General features: G+C 36.3%; 2 protein-coding genes and 1 long non-coding RNA gene across 4 annotated transcripts; 2 read left to right on the top strand and 1 right to left on the bottom strand.

Annotated features, from left to right (window-relative positions):
• Positions 1-830: 830 nt before the first annotated feature.
• Positions 831-2,482, bottom strand: LOC131018458 (disease resistance protein RPP13-like). The gene is made up of 2 exons (XM_057947178.1): positions 2,165-2,482; positions 831-1,295 (listed from the first exon to the last, which is right to left on the bottom strand). The coding sequence occupies exon 2, from the start codon at positions 1,248-1,250 to the stop codon at positions 831-833; it is 420 nt and encodes a 139-aa protein (XP_057803161.1). The 5' UTR covers positions 1,251-1,295; positions 2,165-2,482.
• Positions 2,483-4,326: 1,844 nt separating this feature from the next.
• Positions 4,327-7,132, top strand: LOC131017850 (putative late blight resistance protein homolog R1B-16). 2 transcript variants are annotated; one of them, XM_057946593.1, is made up of 2 exons: positions 4,327-6,857; positions 6,944-7,132. In XM_057946593.1, the coding sequence occupies exon 1, from the start codon at positions 4,704-4,706 to the stop codon at positions 6,834-6,836; it is 2,133 nt and encodes a 710-aa protein (XP_057802576.1). In that variant the 5' UTR covers positions 4,327-4,703; the 3' UTR covers positions 6,837-6,857; positions 6,944-7,132. The 2 variants fall into 2 exon arrangements, with proteins under 2 accessions (XP_057802576.1, XP_057802577.1); XM_057946594.1 differs by having other exon boundaries at positions 4,328-6,857; positions 6,937-7,132.
• A 12,186-nt stretch (positions 7,133-19,318) lies between these two features.
• LOC131017875 (uncharacterized) lies at positions 19,319-20,058 on the top strand. Its single transcript, XR_009099904.1, has 2 exons — positions 19,319-19,626; positions 19,889-20,058. It is a non-coding gene; the product is annotated as an uncharacterized LOC131017875 (long non-coding RNA).
• Positions 20,059-21,686: the final 1,628 nt, after the last annotated feature.

Raw genomic sequence — 21,686 nt, forward strand, 5'->3', positions numbered from 1 at the left:
ATTCGTCTCTTCCATTTGATTCCAAGAAGAATGAACAAGAAAAGTTTGATTTTAAAGTGTACATGAGAGATTTGCTTATGTTGCTATTGGTTTACTTGCAAAATCATAGACCAAATCTGGAATGACGAACAATATTGGATCCCCTTTCTTTCTCTTTTCTTTAAAACGAAGTTCTGTATTTATTCCAGTTCCGCACTATCTAGTACTTCCTCCGTCCCCTAAGAGTGTATTACATTTTTTATTTTTGTCTATCGTCTAAGAGTGTTTCACTTTCATTTTGAAACATGACCCCACTTTCTTTTTTTAATTACAATCACTCAATTTCTACATAACTTCACAATCAAATTCAACCGTACCACTCATTTTCACTCAACATATTATCTATTAAAGTTTTCTTTAAACATGCATCATCCCATATGTAATACATTCCTACTGGACGGATGGAATATTTTATTTCTAAAATATCTCCATCAAAATTTGAAGATCCGTCGAGTCAACTATTGAGCTCGATCTAGTCCACCAGTCAACTGAGACTATAATTCTGTTGAGCTTGATCTAGTCAACTGAGACTATAATTATTCATGACAGCCTTAAACATAGTCAGATGCAAAGTCATGCAATATCAGCTGCTAATCCGCCGTCAAGGCTCGCGCCGCCGGCCAAAATCACCGTGATTGGTCTCGATCGAAATGTTCAAAGATAAAGGAGCGCTTGTTTGCAGATTCAAGGGAGCTCCCCATCATTCCGATCATCGGCACCTACGGAATCTGTAAAACCACTGTGAATCTTACTATTAATTTATCAGGATCCGTTAATCATATTTACTTTTATCATGCTAAATCTAAAATTATGATTATATGGTACCTATCATTGTCAGGAAATAGCTTCCTCACATCATCCCAAGCTTTCTTACTCCACACGTTGTCCATTACAATAAGATACCTCCCACCCATTAGGTATTCGCGAATTTCGTCCTCCTTGGGGATCTTGCTCTGTAAAGTTGAAATTCCTTTCACAGAAGCTAGCAGATCTAAAGCAACCCTTCCTTCGCTATAATCTTGTGATACAGTCACCCAACCCCGAATATCAAAACACTCCATAATTGGACTATTATAAATAGTTTCAGCAAATGTGGTTTTCCCAATACCTCCAGTTCCAACAATTGAAAGGACTTGTAGTCTGGATGAAGAACAACCGAAAGTAAGCTGCTTCATTACCCAGAATAGATCTTCATGAGAACCAAGCATCATATCTTTGCTTGTGGCTGCACGTCTCGATGATGCGCAGGTGCGGAGCTAGCATTTTGAAAATGAACAGAGGAAATTATACTTTTATATGGGTGCATTTACTTTGATAAAAAAGGAGAGAAAAAATATATTTTCACTCATTTTCCATCATTTTCACATGTTTATTATGACGGAAAATTTTCTCCAGGCAAGTGGAATATTTTCCGGGGCAGCCCATTTTTCACTCATTTTCTCGCCAATGTTAGATAATATTGTCCTAAGGTGGGGGTGTGAAAATATTTTTCAACATATTCTCATTTTTTTTATCTCTAATAAACATATGGTAAAAAAAAAACAAAAAGAAGAAAAGAGAAAATAATAATATTTTCTCATCTTTTCTTATTCATTATTTTTCAATAAAAATTTTACAACCAAAATAAACGCAAATATATCAATCAAAGGACAAACTAAATGCCTGGTCCCAATAATATCCTCAACTATTAATAATATCAATCAAATGCCTAAACTATTGAGGTTATAACAAAAATGTCTCGAACCATCTATAACATCAATTAAATGCCCAAACTCACAAAAATTAAAACTATTAAATATAATTCTTTGTATTGTAATTCTAATTGATTAAATTTACAGAATATAAAATACTAAATTATATGGATAAAGAATTCTAATAGATACTACTACTTAAATAATTATTGAAATATAAAATATAAATCATAATATATTTTTAAATTTATTATATGTATAAAATATTAAATTACACAATTGACCTTAAATTAAGTATATATGAGGAATATAATAGGCAAATCAAATTTTTTAAAACATATTTTTTTTAATAGATATAAATTTACCAATTTTATATATAAAAAATAAAAATAATAAAAATGAAAAGTCCATCGATAATTTTACAAAGAAATTACCCGGAAGATCCCCGAGTCGTGCCCGGGGCTTGGCTCCGTCTCTACCACAAATGACTCCAATTTCTCTGCTACTTGCTGCAACTGAAGCCCGAAATCGGAATCCGACACTCCGACGGTCTGCTTGATTGATCTGTAATCTGATGGATCTTTTGCGGACAGAAGAGATTCGATTACATCTTTTGTTGGAGTTGCTACCTCCCTGAGTTGGCCTTCCAATTCCAAGTTGTTGACTATTTGTGGTAAGTCTCCGAGAAAAGACTTCAAGTCAACGATGTGGCCGAGTATGGATCTGATGATTTCTTTAATATCCGCAGACAATCAACCGACTCTTGGAAATCAATTTTGAGGAAGCCTAGAAAAGAAAAGTGTGAAAGGGAGGAATGGATATAATTCTCATGGAAAATTTAGAGTGGTAAATTAACTATGAGGTGGTCTTATGACACTAACACTTACACTATGTTAAAATGATACTAACACTATTTTGTTATATAAATGACACTATCATGTTATATAAATAATATTGTAGCGAAATGACACTAACACTATATTGAAATGACACTAATATTAAATGACACTATCATGTTATTGAAATGACACTGTATACCCGGGTGCACAGAAGAATTTGTGATTAACTATTGATATTTTTACAATTACGTTTTCACCAATTAGAGAACATAGACATGTGTGAGAGTTGATTACAGTGTCACGAAAAAAAAAATATAACGCTTATTATTAAATTATATTCACTCTGTCCACTAAAAATGACGACACATGTTTGAATGAAAATTGTTAAGATATTGTAAGTGGAGGAAATGTCCCACTTAAAAAGTAATATTAATAATCATAATTAATTGTATTGTGAATGGAGAAAAAAAAAAGTAATATTAATAAACTTATATGGATTTATATATTTTTGAGGGTTCTATGCGTTCGAACGTCTCGCGTAGGCCTTAGAATTGCCCCTGATTTCATATTATGATTTGCAGGTATAAGTTTATTTGTTAGTATAATAAAATAGGTTTGGTCCCTCAAAAAAATACTCCCTCCGTCCGCCAAAAGTATGGCACTTTGGCTGGGCACGGAGATTAATAAAATTGGTGATGATGTTGATGTAGTGGAGAAAGGGTCCCACCACTTTTTGAGATGTGTGGTGGAGATTGAATTTGGGGTGAGTTTTTTGTAAATAAAGAGTGTTTGTAAGGATAAAATATAAAGGTGGATGGTGGGACCATGGCTTAAAAAGGAAAGTGGAATACTTTTTGCGGACGCCAAATATAGTAATTGTGCCATACTTTTGGCGGACGGAGGGAGTAAAAAATAATAATAAAATAGGTTTGGTGGATGAGATAGATATGATTGGAATAGTTATTAAATAATTTATCCAATTTTGAGGTGATAAATAATCACTCAATTGGATGATTTGATTCAGGCCAAATTATCAATCACGAATCTAATCATATAAACCAAACACTTGACTAATATAGATTATTTTATCAATCATGTTATATCACTCAAATCAAACACTTTCTTAGTGTAGTAAGAATCTCACAGTAAATATAATTTTAAATTAAGTGATTATGAAGTGGAATTAGCTAGGATCTCATCCATGGCAAATTTTGTAAAATTAATAAAGAATTGAAAGTTAATAAGATGATAGAGTTGTATATAGATTAGTCAGAACCGATCACCTACTCACCGTGGGCAGGCATAATGTGCACATCACTGATGTGACAATCTTAATTAAACTAAGATAATTTTAATTAGAGTAAGATATGATAATTCTCTTTTCAAATTAAAATTGTCACATTAGTGGTGGGCATATTATGCTTGCCCACGGTGAGTAGGTGATCGGTTCTGATAGATTAATAGTATTATAAATGAACGTCATATATTCTTTTTTAATTGATAAAAAAAATTATGACAAATTTTCGTGATAATAGAGATTAGTAAATAAATATTTAAATTAAGGGATTAATAATTAAATATTCAAATGATCAACTTTTTCGTTTTATGCGTTCGAGCAATGAAAGTATCAAACTTTCACATGAACCCAAAATTTCAGGTATTTGACATTGATGTGGTCTCACGTGCAATCGGTGCAATCGAGTCGTACAGGACCCAAATCTTTATTCATATGAAGATACAATCTTTTGGTTGCACTATGCAACGGGTTTCACCGGAGTTTTTATACTTGAGCATTAAAGTATTGAATGAAGCAAATTATTATTCCCTCCATTCCATTGGAAAGAAATTGCTCAAATTTCGTACTACTACTTGGAACAGGTCAATGACTTGAGACTTTAGTCGACCCAGTTGATCTCTGACCCACACTTCTTTCTTCTTCCCATAGAAGAGTTTATGAACTGTATTCGATTTGGGCACTTTTCTGCTCGATGATTTTCCAGCAAATTCAACAGTTTGCTAGACAATCCAGCTGAAAATAGTTCTCTTTCATATTTATTTACGAAATATTTGGGTCAAAATTTGAAGATCCATCGAGTCAACTGTTGAGGTCGATCAAGTCAACTGATACAGAGACATGCGATCCGGTGCTAATCCGCCGTCAAGGCTTGCACCGCCGGCCAAAATCGACGCGATTGGTCTAGAGCCTGATGTTAAAGCGATAACGGAGCGCCTGTTTACAGATTCAAAGGAACTCCACTTCATTCCGATCGTCGGCACCGGCGGAATCGGTAAAACCACTTTGGCTCAAACTATTTATCACGATCCATTAATCGTAGGTAAATTCGATATTCGTGCTTGGGTCACAGTGTCTCAGGATTATAGTTTTGGCGATATTTTTAAGAATTTGCTTATTTCCATGAAAGAATTTGTGAGAGAGGAAACATCCGGACTAAGCAATCATGAAATGGCTGAGAAAGTGTATCAAACCTTGATAGGTAGGAGATATTTGATTGTGATAGATGATATGTGGAGCGAAAAAACTTGGGATGAAGTGAGGAATTATTTTCCCGATAGAGGTGACGGAAGTCGCATCATTTTGACTACGAGGCTAGAGGATGTGGCTGCTCGTGCTGATTCTTCGAAGAAATTTCATGAGATGAAGTTTTTGGGGGATGATGATAGTTGGGATTTGCTTAAGAAGGAGGTGTTCAAAGGGAGAAGCTATCCTCCCACATTGGAAAAGATAGGAAGGAAGATTGCGAAGAGCTGTGGAGGATTGCCTCTTGCGATTGTTGTGATTGCAGGGCTTTTGTCCGAGGTCAGTCGAACTGAAGCCGACTGGGAGCAGATTGCAAACAACATAAATCTAGCCATCACTGCAGAGGAAGAGAAGTATGCTGCAATACTATCTTTGAGTTATACCAATTTGCCTCATCATTTGAGGCATTGTTTCTTGTACATGGGAGCTTTTCCGGAGGATTACGAGATTCCTGTCTCAAATTTGGTGAAATTGTGGGTAGCTGAGGGCTTTGTGCAATCAACATTGACCAAATCCCCTGAAGAAGTAGCAGAGGGGTTTTTGATGGATCTCATAAAGAGGAATCTTGTTCTGGTCAAGAAGAGGAAGTCCAATGGCGGAATCAAGAGCTGTGGCGTTCATGATCTGCTGCGCGACTTGTGCTTGGTGAGATCCTTGGAAGAGAACTTTCTTCTGTATTTCATGGGTAAGTTTGTTCTTCCTGAGATTTTCGAAGATCAACTCCGTATTAGTGTATCTTATTCTGATAATCTGCTAGAGATAGATGGCTCAACCATCCAAACTATCATATGCTACCAAAGAAGTAAAATAGGCTCATTGGAGAAATTTAGATTGCTTAGCATATTGGATATGGTGAAAGCTGATCTCCCAAATCATGTGTTTGAGCTGCTCCATTTAAAGCATGTTGCCTTGAGCTCGCCTACCGTGATTCCTTCATCAATATCAAGCCTTCGAAATCTTGAAACCTTGATTGTTTATCCAACAAAGCCATGTATGGTGACTTTGCCGGATGAAATATGGAAGATGTCGCGTTTAAGACATCTCATCTCCTCCTCATTTCATCCCTTACCCCGTCTAGATGGAGAAACTCCTCCTTTAGAAAACTTGCATACGCTTTCACTTGTAACAAACTTCGTATGCAGTGAAAGGATGGTGGAAATGATTCCAAATGTTAAGAAGTTGGGAATATGCTACATAGAAGGGAAGCTTGACGATGAATATCATCTAGAAAATCTTCAACGTTTAGATAAACTTGAGAAATTAAAAATGGAGATATGTAGTGATTTCTCTCTGAGGCCAAGTTTGAATCCTGTTTTCCCTGAGGCGTTGAAGAAGTTAACCTTGAGCGGTTGGCATCATCCTTGGGAAGATTTGAGTATTGTTGGTTCATTGCCTAATCTTCAAGTGCTCAAATTGAGAAACTATGCTTGTGACGGAAGCATTTGGAAAACAAGTGAGGGAGAATTTGAAGAGCTGGAATTTCTTCTGATTGATGAATGCAATCTTGAAGAATGGTTGATGGACAGCAGCCACTTTCCAAAGCTCAAGAGTCTAGTACTTCAACGGTGTCCTTCTCTTGCAGAGATTCCAGATGATTTTGGATACATTCCGACACTTGAACTGATTGAGGTTGATGGGCGGAACAAATCTCTCGTGGAGTCGGCCAAAAGGATACAAAATGAACAAGAAACGGAGTATGAAAATTACAGCATTCAAGTTCGTTATTGATGTTCTCTTTCAACTCATCAGGTTAGTCATTGACTCATGTCTTGCCGAATTCAAATCAACTTTTCATTCACGAGCTATCTTTCTTATAATTGCAATTTAGTTTGCAGGCGTTAAGGGCATCCACATTGGGGCGCGGACACCGGCCCGGGCTGGCGCTTGTACCGTACAACCAGGTTGCACTGTTTATAGTGTACAAGAAATAGAAAACTAAATGTAGCTTCACTATTTATAGTGTACTACACATTGTACATAATCTTTCATTTTTCAGGGTGGGATTCAATGTAATAACAACTAAATATAACTTCATTATTTAATCTACATATACATTTAAAATAAGGATAAAATAGAAAAAATAATTATTGTAATGTTTTTTAAGTTATTGTGTTTTTTAATAAATGTAATTTGAAGTTGTTAAATTTAATGTTAATTTTAATTAAAAATAACATTAAAATTAAATACGAAATAAAAATCAAGATTTAAGAGCCCCGCTCTCCAATATAAGGTGTTGGTTCCAAAATGGTGGGGACCATTTTTAAGAGTCAAGGTTGGCTCACGGGTGCTCTAATTAATTTGTATCATCGACCGCGAGCTTGCTGATTGGAAAACCAAGCATTTTAGCCTAACTATTGCATACGTTGAAGCAAGATTAAATGATGATTTTGATTGGTTCAGTTATGATGTGTGATTTTCTCGTGGAATCTGGTTGTTGGATTTCAAGAAGTAGTTGCCACTTTTCTTGTAAAAGATTCTCGTTAGAATTTATATTTACTTCCATTTCAAATTTAATCCGGTCGTTGGATTCCAAGAAATAGTTGTCACTTTTCTTCTAAAAGATTCTCGTTAGAATTTCTTCTTCTTCTTCGACAACATTTTGATAAAACAAATACTCCCTTCATTGTGTGTGTGTTGACCAAGCGGTAAGAAGTTAATGCCCAAGGTCAAAGGTTTTGGATTTGAGTTTCCTGTAGTGCGATCTTTAAATTTCTTTATGTCATACTGGTAATTTATATATAAAAAAAAAAACTCCCTTCATTCACAAAAAAATTGACAAACTATATATAGTTATTGGTTTTAATAAAATGATTGGTAAGGTTGGTAAGTGGAGTAATATATGGTCTCAGTCTCACTACAAACATAGTTTTAAACTAAATGGTTATAAATTGAGTTGTTAAGAAGAGTAATAGTTCCATTAATGACAATTTTCTAAATAATGGGAACTAAAGGTTAATAAGGTGGTGAGTTGTGTAAACTATACTCCTGTAAATAGACGTATAGTAATAATTTTTTTCGGAACGAATAAATTATGATAAATTTTTAGTGGATCGAGTGATTATATTGTAATAAATAATCTTTTGGGGGTTTCTTTTGAAATGCTCGTCTATTTATAACGGGTACAAATTAAAAAATCCTCACAAACATGAATTATTGATCTTGTGTTTTGTTTATGTCATTTATGAGGTGTTCAGTGTTTACTTTTGAGTGATGAAATAACATAGAAATAATGCTACTATAGATTTTTTTTTTGATAAGGAAAGTATGCTACTATAGATTAATCTATCAAATACATTGAATTAATTATTTTCGAACTTATTCGATCATCACATTCTTAGAAATAGAGCAATATTGTTTTTCTAAATCTGATTTATTTTATAGAAATAAATGAAGATAAGATCACACACAGAAACCATCAGTCATCACTTGTTTCCTTTTGCTTTTTACGTGAAAAAACATAGCTTTGTGTTGAAATGGACTGTCTGCTTGCTTTGTATTGAAATTGAAATGTTAGGCAGACCCATCATTATTGGGCCTCAGCCTACCTCATGTGGCCCATTGAGAAAAGCCTGCTCATTACTTTTTTTGTTTTTTTTCTTGAACCCTTGTTTTCTCCACTGCAAGCCGCTAGAGAAAAAGTGTGTCGTGTGCATTGCAATTTGCATCTCAAGAGCCGCTACAGAAAAAGGTTTAAATTAATGAGTGGATTTTGAAAATAGTCTATATCTTTTAGTAAACTTAAAAATTATCTATTAAGATAAAAATTTAAAAAAATATCCACACTTACCATTTTACTCCTTCAAACACTATCCTTTTAAAAATTTCCGTATTTCACAACCCAGTAAAATTCACAACAAGAATTTTTTTGTTGTGAATTCTAGTAGCTGTGAATTTGAGTTTTAAAGTTTGAATTCATAACTAAAAACATTAGTTGTGAATTCACAACTAGCAATAGAGTTGGTTGTGAATTCGATATTTAAAACTCGAATTCACAACTAACACTAGCAATTCAGCCGTGAATTCATCAAACTGGTTGTGAATTCGGGAATTTACAACCAAAACAACTAGTTGTGATTTCGAGCTTTAAAACTCGAATTCACAACCGGATTTATTTTGATTGTGAATTCAAGTAGTCGTGAATTTGAATTTTAAAGATTGAATTCACAACCAAAATAACTAATTGTGAATTCGAGCTTTAAAACTCGAATTCACAACCATGATTTATTTTGGTTGTCGAATTCATAATTAGTTATTTTGGTTGTGAATTCAAGTAGTCATGAATTTGAATTTTAAAGTTTGAATTCACAACTAAAACAATTGTGAATTCAAATTTTAAAAATTGAATTCACAACAAACAATAGAGTTGGTTGTGAATTCAAGAACAATTAATTGTGAATTCATAGATCTGGTTGTGAATTCATAATTCTAATTGTGAATTTAAAAATATCAAGTTGTGAATTCATAGATCTGATCGTAAATTCAATAACATTAACCAAAATATTCCAATTAATTAATTATCAATTATGAGTTTAATTATGGCAGTGCCATGCGTTCAGCGGCGAGCTCGCCGGCCTTAGGCGATGAGATTCAAGAGAGAAAGAGAGATGTGACGTGTATGTGCCCATGAATTAAAGACAGTTGCCGGAAGAGTTTAAATTAAAGCCACTTTTCTTTTCCAATTAGATGGGCTAAAGTAATAATGTTTCAGCTGTAAAAAGCATGACAAAACCAATATGCACATATACAGTTAAAACTCGACGAGACAAGTGTTAATGTAAATTGAAGAATATGATCCGTAATCAATTTGCAAATCTTTCACGGCGGTGGCATTGACAGCAGAACAGATCGAGAGGGAGGGAAGATCTGCGATGAGAGAGAGAGAGCAAGAGGAAAGAGAGATGAGCGGCGGCGGCATCGAACTTTCGCCGGTCCAAGGCGGCGGCGGCAGAATATATCGAGAGGGAGGGAAGATCTGCGATGAGAGAGAGCGAGATGAGAGAGAGAGAGAGAGAGAGAGAGGAGCGGCGACGGCATTGAACCTTCGTCGGTCCAAGGTAGTGGCGGCAGAACAGATCGAGAGGGAGGGAAGCTGCGATGAGAGAGAGAGAGCGAGAGGAGAGAGAGAAATATGAGACAGAGAAGATCTCTTTTTGATGTTGTATATATGAGTATTTTTTTAATTTTAATCTTAGGGCAGTTTAATCATTTAACACAAAAAGTGGGTATTTCTTTTAAGTTTTTATTTGAGTGGGTAAATTTTAAAGTTACTAAAAAAAAAGTGGCTACTTTCATATATTGACTCTTAATGTGTGTATTTTAGTTATTCATGTTATTGGATTATTTTGTGCTTTAGTGGAATTTAACATACACAATTAGATGATTTCTGATACAGGAATTGAAGATTTTGATGTCGATGAGATTCTATGAAAGAAATAGAAGAAGAAGATATTGTTGGTGCAATTACTAATGAGCCTGAAAGAGTCGAAAATTGGCAAATTGATTTGGGCTAAAAGATTTTGATGTCGATGATATTATTGTTGGTGCAATTACTTTTATTTATTTTCTTTTTCTAGTTTAGATTTATTTTGAGTTTTCAAGATTTGTTCTTTCAATTTCTGATAACATTTTTGTTTATTTTATCATTTGATTATTATTTATGTTTTCTTTATTTAATTTTATTGTGTTTTATTTTATTAGTTCAATTATGAGTAGTTAATTCTTTAATTCGGCGAGAATAATAAAATATTGATTTAATAATCTATGAGATCTAATTGTTCATATAATTGATTCCTATTGATTCCGATTTATTCATTGTATTTAAAGTCAATTCTGATTTAATTTAAGTCTGATCAACTTAGATTTAATTGGATTAAAATCAATTGGTTCCTCAAATCCGTAATTGTTGGAATATGATCAATTAGTAATAAAGCTACTATGTTTGTAGTAGGGATAAATTGGTAGACTGATTATTAATAGGGTATCTAGGGTAATCTGTCTAAACTGGGTTCCTTCATCTTAATGCTATTATAATATTAAATCTAGGTCAGACGTCTTCAGCTAGGTTATATTTTAATAAGGGAAATAAGCAGGTCTGACGTCTCCAGCTGTTTATCGACACAGTAAGTAGGAATTGGGGTACGTCTGTTGCATTCACGGTATCTTATAACTGGTTGGTTGATAGGGATTAACTCACCTTTGAGTCAATAAACAGAGATATTAAATTAATATGGATTTATTCAAGCCGAGTTACTTTCTTTTGATTATTTTCTAGAATATTTTCGTGCTTTATTTATTTTCTTAGTTGATAATTATTTTTTTCAAAATTAAGGCGTGGTGGTGGCTACACCAAAATTTAGGTCTTTAGAGAATTGTATGATTTTACTTGCTCTCTACGGTTCGACCCTGCTTATCATTATACTCACTTAATTCTTGATAGTATTGCAGGAATTATTTGGTGGTATATGACGACCACCAAATTGGCGCCGTTGCCGGAGAGCGGTGTTAATTGAATTCTTTTTTCCTTTTGACCTATTTTTCTTTTTATTTTCTTTTTGTTTATGAGCAGATCTTCTAAGCCAAATCTCTTATACGATTGTGATATCGAGAAAACCGCAAAGAAACTAAGAAAGGAGGCTAAGGCAAGAAAGCTGCTAGGATTGCTGGATTCGCAACTTGATCTGTCTGCCCAAACAGAACAGTTCGTCAAGGCTGAACCCAGTGCTGCCATTGCTGACGAGGCTTTCTTTGCCCAAACGGACCCTGATTCAGAGGCAGAAATAGATTTTGAGGAGGAAGTTGAGTTGATTTTTGACTTGAGTACAGAAATCGACATGGCTGTCAACGATCCTAGGTTGTGTGACTGTGACCTCTCTAGTCACGAGGCGGATGATCCTCCTACTCCAATCCGAATGCCGGAGGCTGCTACTTCCATCGAGATTAAGCTGGGATTTGCTTAATGTTCTCCCTAAGTTCTATGGTAAGAAGGGAGAAGATCCATATGATTTTCTAAGCGAGTTCATCAAAATTTGCAAAGTGTAAAACCGTCCCACTGGAGTGTCAGAGGAGCGTTTTAGGTTGGCAACTTTTCCTTTCACCATGACAGCTGAAGCAAATTCTTGGTTCGCGAGCCTTCCACCGAATTCTATCGCTTCATGGGCCGAGATGAAGAAGCTATTCCTGAAATATTTTTCCCTCCCACCAAGACGAATGCACTGAAAAAGGAAATTAGTGGAGTCAAGCAGGAGTACGATGAGTCACTGAGCACATACTGGACTAGATTCAGGAGGTTGGTGGATAGCTGCCCTAACCATAAGTTTTCCGAGGGAGATTTGCTGCAGTACTTCTACCAAGGGATGACAGTAGATACCAAAAATTTTGTGAACTCATCGAGTGGATGAGGGTTTTCTCAAAACACTGTGAGTGAAGTCAAAAGATTGATCCAACACTTGGTGGAGGCAACGAGAGAGTATGAGGAGCCACGCATTCAATTGCTCAAGAAGGCTGCACAAGCAAACTCTTCTAACTTTGAAGACAAGTTCGAAGAGAGAATGAGGAGAATGGAGAGATTGCTAAATACCGTGGTGGAAAATGTAGCAAGTGCTGGACAACTGACCAAAAAATCATGTGGAGCATGTGGATGTTTTGGCCACACAAGTTTGCAGTGCACTGGGGGTGATGAGGATTTCCAAGCTCAAGAAAATGCATCCCATAATTTCTACAACTACCCTGATCCAGCGCCTCACCCTAACTTTTGTTGGAGGGATCCAGATCAGAAGCAACCTCAACAAGTGCCGCCACAACAGCAGCAGAATTATCGACCTCCACACCAAAGGATTGGACATCCAACACCACCACCTCATCAACCCACACAAGAAAATCAAGGAAAAGCTCTTGAAGAGATGATGAGAGAATTGATTGGCTCACAACAATTATTGCAAAATAATTTGCAAACAACCAATGAAGCAGTGCAAAAACTTCGACAATCTCATGCAGAGCACAAGGTGCAGATGGAAGGGTTGGCTCGTCAGATATCTCAACTCACAACAACCGTGAATCAACTTAAGGGAAATCAAGGTGTTTTACCATCACAAGTCCAATTGAATCCGAAAGAGAACGTTAGTATGATTACTTTGAGGAGTGGCAAGGAGTTGAGTGAGCCCACAACTCAGAATTCAAAGGGGTGTCTGAGCAAGGATTCTGGTGTCGAATTCAGCCTGGAAAAATTAAAAAATTCTAGAGAGAAAATCGATTATGCTACCCAGAATACAGATACATTCGGTTTGGCCAAACAAAACCATAACCCGACAGCTGGGCAGAAAGGACAAGAAGCATAACATAAATTGGTTGAGGGTGAACAGTCTAAGATTCATAAACCTTTGAGTCTACATAATCCCGAGATCGAGATACCTGTTCCCTTTCCCAGGAGGTTAGCAAAGAAGAAGCCGGAGGAAGAGCTCATCGACTTCATGAAAATATTTGGGAAGTTGGAGATCAATCTTCCATTCCTCCAAGCACTCAAGATTCCTCCGATAGGCAAGTTTGTTAAAGACTTCATTGCTGGTAAGTCTAAGAAATCTGGAAAAATTGTGATGGGTGAGAACGTGTCAGCCGTGATACAAAAGGAGTTACCGCCCAAATGCAAAGATCCAGGTATGTTTTCTCTGCCATGTTTCATAGGTGACACCAAGATTGAGCATACTATGTGTGATCTAGGAGCTTCTATTAATGTCATGCCTTTAGCTGTTTATAATAGCCTAATTGGTGTGAAGTTGGTGGATACTAAGGTGGTGATTCAGTTGGCTGATGGGTCATGTGTTCATCCTGAGGGTCTTTTAGAGAATGTTCTTGTGAAGGTGCATGATTTTGTTTATCCTGCTGACTTTTATGTGGTGAAAATGAGTGGTATGCAGTCAAAAGAGTCAGTCGGTGTTCTGTTAGGTCGTCCTTTCTTAAGGACCACTAGGGCAGTCATTGATGTTTATAGTGGTACCATATGTTTGGATTATCATGGAGAGAAGTTCACTTTCAACATTGATGATACCATGAAAAGTCCTTCTGCTATTAAAACTTCTTGTGCCACCAATGTTACTGACCCTTTTGTCCAAGAACATCTTGAGACTAAATATGTGCGGGACAAGTTGGAAACAACCTTGACCAAAAGGGCAACTGGTCTTGATGCTCGCGGGATGAACAATGAAGAAGTCAAAGAATCTATCAAGTCTCTTCATGTCCACTCGAAATTGGCAGATTCTGGAAATACGTTCTGTTTGCCCAAACAGGACAAATTTCTTCATACTGACTCGAAATTGGCAGATTCTGGAAATATGGTCTGTTTGCCCAAACGGAAGCCATGCGACAGAACTCTGCATTTTGATGTGGAACCACCCGACTTAAAAGATAAGTGTGAGGAGGAGCTCCGTCTGGAAGTTTATCATACCAACATGGGGTATGCGGATCTAATAGCGATATCGTATCACAAGCATCGATTCCGAAGAACATTTGAAGTTGGTGAAAAGGTCCGATTTATGCTTGGAAGACAATGGATAGGTCCTTTTGAAATACAATCTGTTTGCCTAGGCGGAGCGATGGAGATTAAGAGTTTGGATACGGCAAAGACGTTTTTAGTCAACTATAGCAAGTTGGAGCCGTACTGCGATGCATCCCACATGACGACAGTGGAAGAAATTCCATTGTCACCTCAGATGAGACTCTAATCGCATCATAAAGTCTAGCCAAAGACTTTAAACAAAGGCGCTAGTGGGAGGCAACCCAAATTTCTTTTCTCGCATTTTGTTTGCTTAGTATTTCCTTTGATTTTGCTTTTGTTCTTGATTTTTAGTTGCCGCTGCCGCCGCTATCCTATTTTTGTTCCCCTCCATACCACATCCACAAGCTTCCACCACCAAAGTCTTAACGTGATTGAAAATCCAGGTGACATCTTTCCCTTCTTTGAGTTTTTTAGTTTATTTATTTTCTTGTCTTTGTCTTTGTGTTGTTTTGTTCTCCTTATTTAGACTTTTTCTTTGTTTGCTTGAGTGCAAGCAAAGCTTAAGTGTGAGGAGGTTGTGTCTTGGTTGTGTCTTTGTGTCAGTTTGTTGAGATCTTTTGTTTTTATTTTATTTCGTTGAGTCTTGTTTTGTGTCTTGTTGAGCCAAGTATTGCTGGATTTGTTGATGTTTATGGATGTTCCTTGCCTAGTTGAAGTTCACGATCGCCTCTGTCTCTCTCTCCTGAATCTATTACCATCTCCGTAAAAAATTCGGTGAAAATCTATAGCAAATCTGAATCCAAAAAATAATTCCCAAAATCCATTCCGCCACAATCAATCGGACCTCCTCCGCTTACCATCCATAATAGATTTGAGTTCCATACCTCGAAAATCAGTGGTCGGGATCCTTGCGACCAAGAAACCTCGCATCTTCCTCTCTCGATTTTCTTCCTGGCGAGGGATCCGGCGCCGCAACTGCCAACCGCCTCACTGAGCCCGATGAGCCGCCTCCGCCACCTCTTTTTTTTCTTCTTCTCTCTCTCTCTCATTAAATTCTGAATACCCACATCAAGCCCTAATTTCTAAAATCGCATCGAGCCCTATTTTCTTTATCTCCAATAGAAATCTGCATCGCCTGTGATCGTCTGCGGCCGCTGGGCCCTGTCCGCACATCCCTCCGACGCCAGTGTCATTTTGCAATTTGGCGGAAGCCTAGCCGCCACCTTCAGAGTTCCTCCCTATCACGAATCGTTGATGCCGTCGTTTCTGAATTCTTGCAGAGAAGGGGTTTGTCGCCGCTGAAGCCTGAGTGATTGACATGTAATAGCCACGTCAGATTTCCCTTCCAGCTGATGCAATACGTTGTTTCCCTTCCAGCTGGATAAGTGATTGATATGTAATAGCCACGTCAGATTTTTCGGTTACCGAAAATTGAAAATGTGTCAAAATTGAACAACTTATTAAATTAGTGTATTAAAATGTAAAATCTTAACTTCGCATCAAATATGGATTTTCGACAAAGTTTGTGTATTTACATGCAATTTTCCCTAATGCAAATAAACAACAAAAGAATATGTAAGCTAAACAATGGTATACTATCAAACCAAATCTTTCCCACAAAGCTTAATATTGTCATGATCACCGTCACTGATAAATTGGGCTAGGCTTGGGCTGACTTTTTCAGCATGATTCGGTCCATGGGCTTTTATTTATTGGCCTACATGAGTTGGGCCTGAGCTAGCTTGACTCTTGTATCCAGTGTCCCTCTCCAGTTCAGCTGAATCATACTCCTTTCATCCCTTAAAATTATACACCTTCCGTCCCATTTTAATTGGCACACTTGCATTTTTGTTTGTCCCACTTTAATTGGCACTTTCCAAAAATAGTATGTGGTTCCTACCTTCTCTGCACACATTAAACAAATGATCTCCACCCACTTTACACACCCAACCCTTTATTCTTAATCTATGTGCCCAAAGTAAAAGTGTCAATTGAAGTGGGACAGAGGGAGTATTTTTTTTGATACATTCCTCATATATATGCAATTTCTATTTTTGGAAAATATGTTATGTATAATTTGACAATTTTATTCTACCCTCAATAATTATCTCAATATTTTTTTATTAAACTCGTGTCAAAAAATTACAGGCATAAATTTAGAAAACGGAGGGAATATATTGCTATGCTTCATCCCAGTGGCGGAGCCACATTGATCATTGGTGGGGCAATCAATTTTTTTGAATTAGTCATTTAAATATTTTTAATATATATAAATTTTAAAAAATATTAAAATATTATCCCACTAAAAATAAAAATAAAAATAGAGGGATAATATTGTGATGGCTTTGCATTGAAAGTCTTCAAAAGATAATTTAACTCTTTCTCATCCCTCATTTTCACTTTAAAAATGTATAATATTATCACACGAAAAATGGAGGGATAATATTATTTTTTTTATTGAAGTGAAAAGAATGAATGAGTAAATATTGTAGAAAATGATGGAAAAGAAGGAATTTAAAACATTAAAATTTTATTATCTCTTCTTTTTATAATTAATTTATGAATTATAGATACACAAATTATTGGGTACACACTACTATGCAACCGGTTTGAAAGTTTACATTTCTTCACAATAATATTTACTTTTAGTTATTTTCACTCATTAATACTTATATTCTTAACTATTTGGTCAAATAATCATTGTCGTACAAAAAATAATTATTGTTACAATGAAATGTAATATTTATAAAGTATTACATTTATTCACGATAAGTGTTACTTTTACTAATGAGAACTTGTACTATTACATAAGTATACATTTGTGCGAACAAATGTTTATCTTATGCTTATTAAAAGTAACCGATCGCATACTACGCGACCGGGTGCATGCAAGAGAACCCTTAAAAATAATACCACCTAGGTGGTTTGTTAATGGACCACGTAGCTTGATGCTAGCTTTATGAGTATATAAAATTAAACAATTCTAACATAATTGTGACCTACTGTCACAGCCCGACCTAAGCTAGTGAATAGTTAAGTCAGGAAAAATTGTGACTGAAAATAAAATAAGAAAATGAAAAAGAAAATAGATCTCAATAAAAATCACTAACCTGCTTAAATAATAATTTACCAAAATATTTGGTAATCATAAACAATCTTTTCTAAAGCTCAAAAGCAGACAACTCGCAATACATAACGACAAGTTGTCAAATTTTTAAGTGACATACTTCTCAAAGCTATTGGTTCAAAACCTGTACAACATATCAATAAAGTAAAATATACTAAGTGTTGCAGCGGAAATACTTAAGTGGATTACATGTATGAAGACATGGAATCCTGAGCCTAATTTAATACTTATACTTCAAAAGCTTTGCTCTGCGCGCCTCCATCCGCATCACAGCTTAACCTGCATATTTAGAAAACATATGCAGGGCTGAGTACTAAAAAGGTACTCAATGGTCACATGCCGAAATAACTTTAAAGCTTGCTCTTAGAGCTATATATTGAACTTGTCATCTCAAACATCACACAGGAGTTTTATTTAAATAACCTGTGCACGCCAAAACTGTAAAACTTCTATATATATATATATATATATATATATATATATATATATATATATATATACGTCTGCAGACATACTTCTTTGTACTCTACCATATCTGCAATGATAACTGTGTGCCGAGAAGGTGGCCACCTTCTACGGTCACTGACCGGCCGATACGCTAAACCGGCTCACAGTCCTAGACCGGCCGATATGCTAAACCAGCTCACGGACCTAGACCGGCCGATACGCTAAACCGGCTCACGGTCCTAGGCCGGCCGATATGCTAGATCGGCTCACGGTCCCTTGTGTACACTAATCCTGTCTAACATCTGGATAGAACAGGATCCGAATTCGATTAACTTCTGGTGCCAGATAGGTATCATACAAGCTCATAAAAGTTTTGGCAAGTCAACAACTTTAATATAACTTCATTCATGTAAACATCATGAAATAGTGTGCACTTCATATTTTGAGTTTAGAAAGCCCACCTGATCGTGGTCTGACGACACAGGTGATTCTGAACTATCGTTTCACCGTCTCTCTTGTGTATGACCTTCAGTATAAATACTGACTATTAAATAATAAGAACATGATGTGAAATTTATTTAGAGAATATTTATGTTGGTTTTAAGGTGATGGTTCTACTGAAAATCTTGGCATGAAGACAAGTTGCTATTTTGCAAACTTATCAACAAATCTCAATATAGACTTAAACTGCGATGATCATAATCCTGGCATTAATCATAACTCTGCTCATACTAATTAAAATAATTCTACATGTCTAGGCCATTTAATAAATCAAACTAATTATTAGCTAATAATCCTCCATTTAAGCTTAAATTAAAATACTATTGAGTCCAATCAAATAAATTAATGGCCCAACTTAACAAATTAATTCCATCATCTTATATAATCCCAGGCCCAACACAATTTATTATTATTAAGTCCATTGAGATTAATAGGCCCAAGTACCAGCTTAAACCCAATTACTAGTTTGAGCCCAAATTTAAACCAAAGCCACCACTGAATTAACCAACCCAAGCTCAACAGTAATTTAATTTACAAAAGTCCATCAGCACTTATTAGCCCAAGTAATTGTTTATGCCCAACTGTAATTACCCACTATTCCTAAATAAATAAATAAATAAAATCTAATCTAGGCAAATTAATCACTCTCTTCCTTTTTCCTTTACGCAATCTCACTCTCTCTCTCTCTCTGCGTTCTCTCTCTTTTCTCTCTACTGTCTCTCTCTCGCTCCCCGCCTCCGGCAGATGTCGCCGGTCCTCCCCGCCTCCGGCGCGGCGAGGCCGGCCCTCTCCTTCCCCCTCCTTTTCTTTCTTCCCTATTTCCTTCCCGATCTCTAAAATCCCCAAATTCTAGGGTTTGCTGCCTCCCTTTTTCCTCTGAAATTCGCCCCTCCGGCGAGGCCCGTCGCCGCTGCTACCACCACCGTCTCCGTCGCACCACCGCTCTCTTCGTCCCAGTTAAGTTCCTATTCTCTCCCTCTCGATCTCCCTCTCTGCCTCAGTCTTTCGCTCATCTCCCTCTCTCCTTCTCAGTTGGCAGCCACCGCAGACTTCCGTGGCACGGGTAGCGTCGGCGGTTGCCGCCGCCAGTCGCGCCCCACCGTGGTGGCTCGCGGCTGCTCCTGCCGTTTCCCTTTCTTCATCTATCTCTTCTCTTTTCCTCTATTTTCTGGTTTTAATATCTTCAATTAATAAATCTCTAACTGTTATCCATTTCAGGAATTAATCGGCGTCGCCGCCTCCGGCGTGGCAGCTTCGTCAACTGCTCAAGATTCTACCGTTTCTTCCTTTCTTTTATTAACTAATGAAAACTGAGTTTTGATGGTGAAGCATACCATGTTATAATCTATGTTTATGCTTAACTAGTATATCTATATCTATTTTCATTGTTCTTGGTTGTCGCTCTATATTGAAAGATTATTGGGGACGATTGGTGAACTGGACCGAATTGCAGGCTGAAGAAAAATGGCTGATCGTGAGAAGGAAAATATTTATACTATCTCTAAGTCGGTTTGGAAAACAGCTGAGTAATGGGTGCAGAGCCACGTGCTGCTTGAGCAGCTAATCTACTTTAATAATCCAATTAAAACTAACAAGAATGTGCTAATTTACTGATTAAGTAAAGAATTGGGCTTCTCACTATTTTCTTAACAGCCTCTTGGCCCAAATAAATAGCTATTCGGCTGTGAATAAAAACTTGAGACAATTTAATTTGGGCTTTCGAAATAAAATTTTGGTCTAAAATAATGGAGTCTGTAATTATAAGTCTCAATATAACTCAACTCAATTAGTATATTAAAATCTAATGTCTCAACTAATTAGCTATATACTAACAGATAATGACATGATTAGGGTGGGGCTATTACAAAGTTATAGTTTAATATAATTGCACTTAACAACGATTATTAGAAACAAATTAAACATTATGATTTTCAAAGACCATAAAACATCAAATTTATCTCAACATTAACTGCATAAATGTGATAAGCGTCATAATTGATTTCATAATTGCAGGAGCAATTATGGCAACACCGCGTAATATGCAGTGCAAAAATTTTAGTAGGTATATAAATTGAAAAAAAAAATTAAAAATAGAAGACAAAGTGGGACATCAAGTATAGTATATAGAATCTAAACACAGATAGAAGATATAGATTAGCTAGTCCTTTTCACTCTTTTCCTTCCTTGCTTACCAAACTTTGAGTAAACCTTTTTTGATTCTAGTAGGTATATAGTAAGCACAAATACAATAACTTGGATACAATATTGGGTGTATCGTACAATTAGATTGACCCGCATCCAGAATAGTATTATTTATAAGGTTTAGATCAGAATACATATTCGGGTCAGAATGCGGTATGTCTAAATGAGAGTACAACTCGATTGTACGATACACCCGATTGTACCTACGACCACCTCGATAGTAAGATATAGATTAGCTAATTATTTTCACTCTTTGTTTGCTTTCCAAAGTTTGAGCAATTTATTTTCTTGTATATATATTTAACAATCTTAATAAGAGAGGAGTGGGATACTATTGCAGGAATAGTACTGTAGAAAAAATAGTGCCCATGGCCTTTTCGAAATTTTCGTTTCATTTGTGACCATTTTCCAATATTTGACTCTGATTCACATAATTTCTATTTTTCACTTTAACCTTTTTACTCTAATGTTTCTAATACAGTTCAGGTGACGAAAAGAAAAGGGTTCTGCCGTAAGAATCTACCCCAAATTCAACGGTGAAAGTGCAAAGTCTGATCAAAATTCAACCAAAAATCACACTAGAGAAATCCATTGCACCAACAAAACAAGGAGGTGAGCTTTGATTTCGTAAACCTGTATTTTATCGTTAAATTTTCTGATGAACCCTAGAATTTTTTCACAAAACAGAGCACAGCACAACACAATAGAACTATAGAACTAAGCCGCTGCATCGTCAGCAGCTTAGGTGTGCAGGGTGGGTCGACGATTGGGAACGACCACTCTTGGCTGAGTTGTGGCTCAATTTCTTGTGTTG

The sequence above is a fragment of the Salvia miltiorrhiza genome, chromosome 3 (assembly GCF_028751815.1).
Source record: "Salvia miltiorrhiza cultivar Shanhuang (shh) chromosome 3, IMPLAD_Smil_shh, whole genome shotgun sequence".
Classification (NCBI taxonomy): domain Eukaryota; kingdom Viridiplantae; phylum Streptophyta; class Magnoliopsida; order Lamiales; family Lamiaceae; genus Salvia; species Salvia miltiorrhiza.